This window comes from Setaria italica, chromosome II (assembly GCF_000263155.2).
Source record: "Setaria italica strain Yugu1 chromosome II, Setaria_italica_v2.0, whole genome shotgun sequence".
Taxonomy (NCBI): domain Eukaryota; kingdom Viridiplantae; phylum Streptophyta; class Magnoliopsida; order Poales; family Poaceae; genus Setaria; species Setaria italica.
The window spans coordinates 472,512-479,550 of NC_028451.1; the positions used below are offsets into that span (position 1 = coordinate 472,512).

The 7,039-nt window shown below is 43.7% G+C and overlaps 1 protein-coding gene across 2 annotated transcripts; it reads right to left on the reverse strand.

Moving 5' to 3' along the window:
- Positions 1 to 632: 632 nt before the first annotated feature.
- On the reverse strand, positions 633 to 5,661 carry LOC101782747 (putative disease resistance RPP13-like protein 3). Of its 2 annotated transcripts, XR_214576.2 has the most exons (3): positions 4,656 to 5,654; positions 1,260 to 3,245; positions 633 to 1,138 (listed from the first exon to the last, which is right to left on the reverse strand). XR_214576.2 is itself a non-coding variant. In XM_004955297.3 (2 exons), exons 1-2 carry the CDS (start codon positions 5,483 to 5,485, stop codon positions 1,066 to 1,068), a joined length of 903 nt encoding a protein of 300 aa, XP_004955354.1. In that variant the 5' UTR covers positions 5,486 to 5,661; the 3' UTR covers positions 633 to 1,065. The 2 variants fall into 2 exon arrangements, 1 of the variants encoding a protein (XP_004955354.1); XM_004955297.3 differs by lacking the exon at positions 1,260 to 3,245 and having other exon boundaries at positions 4,656 to 5,661.
- Between the last annotated feature and the right edge of the window lie 1,378 nt (positions 5,662 to 7,039).

Genomic DNA, 7,039 nt, shown 5'->3' on the forward strand with positions numbered 1-7,039 from the left:
ATTGTGAAAAAGTACTATTGCATTGTCATATACATGCAAAGTTTTCTACAGAATGAGGTATGATGTTGAGGAATAAAGATCGTCATAATATGTACAAAGTTTTTTGCTTGTCGATTGTTTTACTCCAGATAGAAGCCTCTTGAGACTTTACGTTTGCAGCTGAACCATGAAAGCCATTTTGTCATCTCTGCATCCTGGTTGGTTGGCAGATTGTGAGATGGCTGTCAGCCTCTTGATGCGAGACAAGAAGAACCTCTTGGTTTAAGAAGATTTTGTAGTCCTAACATTCACTACTGGCCCAGGAAAATTTGGACAGAGATATTGACTTTGGTGAACCTGAATGGTTTCGCTTTCATATGATTGTATGCATTGTAGATGTATTACTTGATCTTGCTATCTCTCATTTGTATACTACTGCTGCAGTTTGATACTTTGATGCAGTATGATGCTTGCTAACTCTGTTTCCATGTTGTACTTTATGGACTCCTTTCATCGGGGCGCAATTTCACTTTTTTTTTACACTTAGTTGTTTTCATAGTGAGAAGCTACTAAATCACACTAATTTAAAGTTGTTTGTATCACAAGATGCTAAATTGCAATATTATAACTTGCAAGAACTGAGGCAAAATTAGTTGACCTTCGCCCACAACTGAGGCAACTTATCTGCTCATTCTGCTAAATTGTGGAAGGAGCGAGTGTTAGTTGTGTGTATTATTTGACTGGACAACTTTTTTAAAAGAGGTCCCCTCAATTGGTTCTTTGCAGATGATCATAGAGAAATTGCCAATCTTATAGCTTGGCAGTCCGGTAATTAGCCAAAAGGAAAATTTTGAAAAGAATTTTTTTTCCAAAATTAAGAAGGCTGCCTGCCTTGCTGGGCTTCCGTCGAATGTGATGATGCACGCACGGCGCAGCCCGGCCCATCACACAAACGCTTCATCACTCTCACGCTGTGTGGCTGCTTCCCTGGCCCCACCTGGCAGAGACGGTCCTCAGCTCAGCTCTGTGGCGACTGGCGAGCAGACCATTCCCCCATTCCTCCCCTCCCCCTGGCAGATCCACGCATTACACCACCAAACCCTCGGCCAATGGTAAACAAGACTGGACGGACGAACCGAAAGACTGGTTGACAAGGATCCTGCTTTGTTCACCAAAAAGAACAGTAACTAGTTACTATCAACGGAGCATGTAAAGGAAGGAAGAGAAAAACTTAAATAAATCTAGAAAACTGCGTGGCTTAGGAACAATTATTGTATTACCTTGCTATCGTGAAGCTACTGCTTATTATTCATTTTTCCAACCCTTTTAGTGAATAGCGATCGTCCTAAAGAAATGTATTGAAGATTAGTGTGGGACGATTGGGATGTGCGTCAAGTAAGCTCCGGATTTTGGCCTCCAGATCTTCACGATTCCCACGCCGACTCTGGTGACTCCAGGCATTCATACCCACATCGACCCTGGTGAGGCTGGCAAGGTGCTGGATGCCGAGATCGATGTAACTATTTGAGGTGAAGGCGAGTCCAATTTTGAGGTGCTTCAGGTTAGGCATAGCACCAGGCATAAACAAAATTTGGTAGAGTTCGCCAACCCTGAATGATTTGAGGCGCTGGAATTCGTGTCCTCGGATGGTGAAAGGACAAGCATAGGTGTCGGCAATATACAATATAAGGGTCTCAAGAGCCGGCATGCCACCAAGCACTCGCAAATCCTCCGAAGTGAATCGTTTAGTTTCGAGTTCTAACAACTCGAGATTAACAAGTAAGCCCATCCAGATAGGGAGACTGCTGATGGGCCAAATGACAAATGTCCGGAGGCTTTGCAGAGTAGAGAAGGAGGAATCCATGGAGATGGGGCCCATCATACATATGTCAACATCTAGAAGTTTATGGCTGCACAGTGCTTGGAGTGAAGAAGTGAAGATCCCCCACCCGCTACCTTCATAATTGACATCGAGAATGCCATCGCAAACAGCTTCTAGGGTTCTCAGGTTGGTAAGCTGGCCTAGCTCTTTTAGAAAGCTGAGTGGTTGCCCGTGGATCGAGAAACGTGATAGTTGTTCCAATCCTTTCATCTTGCTGAAGCCTTCTGCTGGGAACTTGACTTTTGGACTGACGATAAGACGTGCCAACTTTTCAAGTCGAACAATAGTTGACGGCAATTTTTCCACTTGAGTGTATCTTATATCTAATGTTTCTAAATTATGGACTTGTCCAATTCCAGCAGGGAGCTCACTGACACCTGTTCCATTAATGTTCAAATACCGCAACTGAAGTAACACCTCTATATTTGCAAGGTGCGCATTTGTCAATGGCTCAAAGTCTTCAAGGTCTAACACACGTACAACTTCAAACTCCGTCAGAGGAAACAATTCTTTGCAGTCCACAGAGCATGCAAGTGACCGGACATAAGGCTTAATAGACTGTATCCATGAAACTACATTCTCTTGGTAGCTATTCTGGAGAGATAGGCGACGAACCTTGCTATGGAGAGAAGTTGGGAGCCTGGATGGGACCGACAAAGTAAGAAAGTTCTCCTCAACTGATTTGGACACAAGGAAATTAAGGATGACATCGTGAACTTTACAGCTCACCACCACACCTCTCAGCCGATTCCACGGTTGGATCAAGCTCCGGTTTATCAGAATATTGAAATACCTTAGCCCTGCTTCATATAGACTCTCTCCTGATTCTGCATTAACAAATCCTTCTGCAATCCATCTGCTTATCAAATGATCGCTTTCGATTATGCAATCTTCTGGAAATGCACTCAAGTACAACAGGCAAGTCCTCAGATGGTGTGGCAGATTCAAGTAACTGAGTGATAATACTGATTTCATGGTCTCAGCAGACTTATTCCCTGGAAGCGGAGAAGTGATAGATTCTTTCACCTTGTTCCAGTGATCAGGTGATTGTGGTACATCAAATGCCAAGAAGCTGGATATCGAAATTATTGCAAGTGGTATGCCATCACACTTTTCTAGTATATCTTCAGAAGTTCTTTCCAGCTCATGAGGACACTTATCTTCAGAGTCAAAAATTCTTTTGAAAAACAACCTTCTAGAGTCATTGTCGTCTAGAGGTCTCATATCATAAACACGACCACCGTGAGAAGAACAACATGACTCGGCTACATCTTTCAGACGTGTTGTCACGATTATTATGCTACCAGGGCTAGTACTGACCAATGCTTGTCCAATGATCTTCCATGGATCGGAGTGCCATATATCATCCACTACAGCAATGTACCTGCCATAATATGTGATTCTGATACGATAAACTATATGTTGTAAGGGAAAAACTATGCATGTAATGCTTCATTCTTGATCTGGTGAAACCGTAATCAAAATGAAAACATATTGCATCATGAGAAAATACAACTATTCTAGGTAAAACGAACACAAATATATGTTAATCATTTTTTCCATCCGCAAGATATAGAAAAGTTATGAATCTTTTTAAGAGAGTTGGAACACATGCTTTTAAGATGTTGAAGATTGATGCTTATGTATCTCAAATTGGCTTGAAACGACATGCTTTTAAGCTCATGAAGATTGTAGTGTCCGTTAGATAAAAACAACATGCTTATATATTCTTCTTGGTTTGCCAACTGACTGAGCATGTTTGTTATGAAGCGGGTGAATCAGATCCTAGTTGCAAATCTTGTGATTTTCAGACTTCCTTTGATTTTTTTAGAATTTAACAACCATTCAACCACACGTTCGTGGTCGGGTTTTCTAAAAAAAAAAGTTTAAAATTTCTTTTCATTTCTTGGTTGAAACCTCAATCCGGATTCAATAATATGAATATGATTTTTTTCACTGATTTTAATGCATTATTTCAATCACTCGCAGTTAAAATTTAACTTAAATAAACAAATTCCTATTAATGCTATCAATTCATTAAAAATAGCAAACAGACCAAAAAATAGATCTACTTTTGAGATGGATTACCAAATGTCGTATGTGGGGAGTATAAAAAGTGTGGAGGGCAGAGGTGGAAAAAAAGTTTTGTCTTTGCCGAGTGCCTACCCAAACACTCGGCAAACTTCTACGTTTGCCGAGTGTTGTGAAAAACACTCGGCGAACTTTCCAGTTTGCCGAGTGTCTGGACGGGGCACTCGGCAAACCACTTCTTTGCCGAGTGTCTACGTCGAGCACTCGGCAAAGTACTAACGGCCGGCCCACTCCCCCTAACGGACGGCGCACGTGCGAGCCACGTGCTGGCGATTTACCGAGTTTCAAATTGTTGCCGAGTGTCGTGTGGATGTTTGCCGAGTGTCTTATCCGGGACACTCGGCAAACCAAATCTTTGCCGAGTGTATTATTTTTGCCGAGTGTCTCCTGGTATACACTCGGCAAAGGTTGTGTTTGCCGAGTGCCCGACAGAAAGCACTCGGCAAAGAATTTACACTTGGCGAAGTTCCTGTTTCCGGTAGCGTTGCATATGTGGTATATTAGGTTGTATATTAGGAGGACCATGCCAACAGATCACAGCCATTCGTAATAAAGGTTGATGTGTGTATTTTCTTTTTCCCACCGAATTATGTGATAATTTCTAGTTTTAAGATTATTGTGGCTGGGTGCTTCTCTAGGTGAGCCCAGAAATCACTATAGATAAAGGAAGATAAGGACATAGGGTTGAAATAAAGCAACACACCTTTTGTACTGGAGTCGCTCTCGGAGCTTGTTGACGAGAAGGAACTCATCATCCGCCATGCTTGGGGTTGCTCCAACTTGAGAACAAATCTTCATCAGTATATCCTTAATGTTAGGGTTCTGAGACACCGGTACAAAGGCTTTGCACTCAAAATGGCCTTGAATTTTCTGGTACACCTGATTGGCGAGAGTGGTCTTGCCCAAGCCTGCACACCCAACGATGGACAAAGTCCTGACTTGCTGCGAGGGCATCTCTCCCTCTGCAGGCATCAACAAGCGGATGACCTCATCCATGGGTCCATTGAGTCCGACGAGATTCTTCGTCTCCTCCCAAAGCGCGCACATCCGGAGGTCAACCTTATTACGTGAAGCATCGGAGCTGGATCCGATGAGGCCATCAAGCTTGTATCTCTTCTGTCGATCGCTCTCCTCGATGACACGAGCCTTGAGCTCTTGTATCTGGTGACCGATCTGAAAAGACACTCTGATTTTCTTGAACTTCCGTGCCAGCTGCTTGGTGCCGAAGAACCCGCCTTTGCTGGCATCGCCGCCAGTATGACGGAACCGGGCCACAGAGCGATCGATGCAATCCTCGACGTCATAGGCCAGCTCCCGCACCCTGTCCCGCCACCCCTTGTTGAGGGCGTCGAGCTCCTCGATGTCTGCCATCACATACAGCAGGTCATTCATGACGCCGAGCTCTGACCTGAGGAACTCGATATCCTTGCGGACCCCCTTGGCAAGCTTGTACTTCTCATGGAGCAGCTCCGCCAGCTTTACGAGGACGGAGCTCATCGCTCCGGTCGCCGCACTCACTACGGCTTTCTCCATGGCGCATGAGTGTGGATGGTGGAGGGTTGTTCTATCTTGATGGAGATCTAGACCTCAAGAGATTGCATGGAAATATTTCACTCGTATACCGAATGTGGCACTGCTGCTCCTAGGGCCCAAGCAAATAAATGGTAAGGACGGCGTGGTGTGACTGCGAAGGAACCCGATGGAGCAGGATAGGGCAGGGGAGACCCCATAAGTCGTCAAGTCGTCGTCGTCCTTGGATCGGAGGAGGCCTGTAGATGAAGATGAATTATTGGTGCCATGGCCCAGTGAGCAGAAAAAATCATTTGCATCGCATGCATGGGCACTTTCTTTCCTCGGCAGAAAAAAAATCGCTTGTATTTTCTTGGGACATTTCGATTAGTTAGTACTCCACTAACTAACACCTTCTCAAACCAAAACCGAAACCCACGGATATCCGCCCCGAACCCGATCCGCTGCCATCCTCAGGCCTGCTAGGTTGGCTGGCCGATCTGTGGTCGCTGGCTGCAGGGGGATGCGCTGGCGGGCCAGGCCGTCCGGCCTTGTAGTGACTGGGTTTTGGTTTTTATTTAGATCTAGGTTTAGATTTATATTTAGTTTGAATTTTGAATTAGATTCAAAATTCAAACACACACAAACTTAAGATCCAAATAAAATCCAAAAAGATTCAAATCAATCCCCTCAAGTTTTCAAAAGATTTGTGATTTAATTATTAGGGATTTAGATGAGAAGAGAATTTGTCTTTCATTTTTAAACGAGCATACAATAAAAAAATTATATTTTTCAAAATTTCACTCAAATTAATATTTCAAAATTTTGGAATATTACCGTGATTACGTTACATTTTGCGGAACCAAACATGATTGAGCCAAGAAAGTGACCATGCGATGCAACCGATTTTCTGCTCACTATTGTCGGCATTTGTACAGTAAGTACGTGTAAGGGTCTCAGAACACGGCGGTGCTGTACACATGCGTGAATGCCGTCTTATTCCAGAGTCAAGTCGTCGTCAAAAGATAACGCATGATCGATCCACGATGCTTGCCTGGTGGTGGTGGGTGGCATCTAAAGTGGCGCACTGCACGCTTGTCACCTCTAGTTGCAATCATCATGGGTCCCATCTCCTCTCTTTTACAATTTTTTTGGTTTTTCCTTCAGCACAGGACACATTCAACTAATTCACAGCACAGGTTTGCGGTGGTGAGGATAGGATTTGCGGTGGTGGCGCAGCGCGGGCGGCGTGGCGTGCATCCGAAGCTGCCAGCGCAAAAGCTAAGGGTGCGGGCAAGGTCACGGGGTCATGAGCGGCTTCCGGGTCGTATCTCGGGTCTGAACAGAATATGATACAACGTAAAGTAAATTCAACGGCATTACATCTAGGTGAAAACTTCAAGAAACTCAAATTTAGAAGATCCAAAAAATACGAAACTAGCTACAAACAGCACGGGCTCGATTTTACGAATTTAATGCAATTGGTTTCATATTTTTCGGAGTTAATATGAATTAGTTAGGAATTTTTAAAGATTAAAGGATTGATTTAATTAATTAAATAATTTCAAAAAATATTTT

Bases quoted from the DNA above. Each gene is read 5' to 3' on its own strand.
- LOC101782747 (XM_004955297.3), bottom strand. From the start codon at position 5,485: ATGGAGAAAGCCGTAGTGAGTGCGGCGACCGGAGCGATGAGCTCCGTC. The intron at 1,139-4,655 runs GTGTGTTGCTTT...TGAACAAAGCAG, and splicing joins GAGCGACTCCAGTACAAAAG to GATCCTTGTCAACCAGTCTT.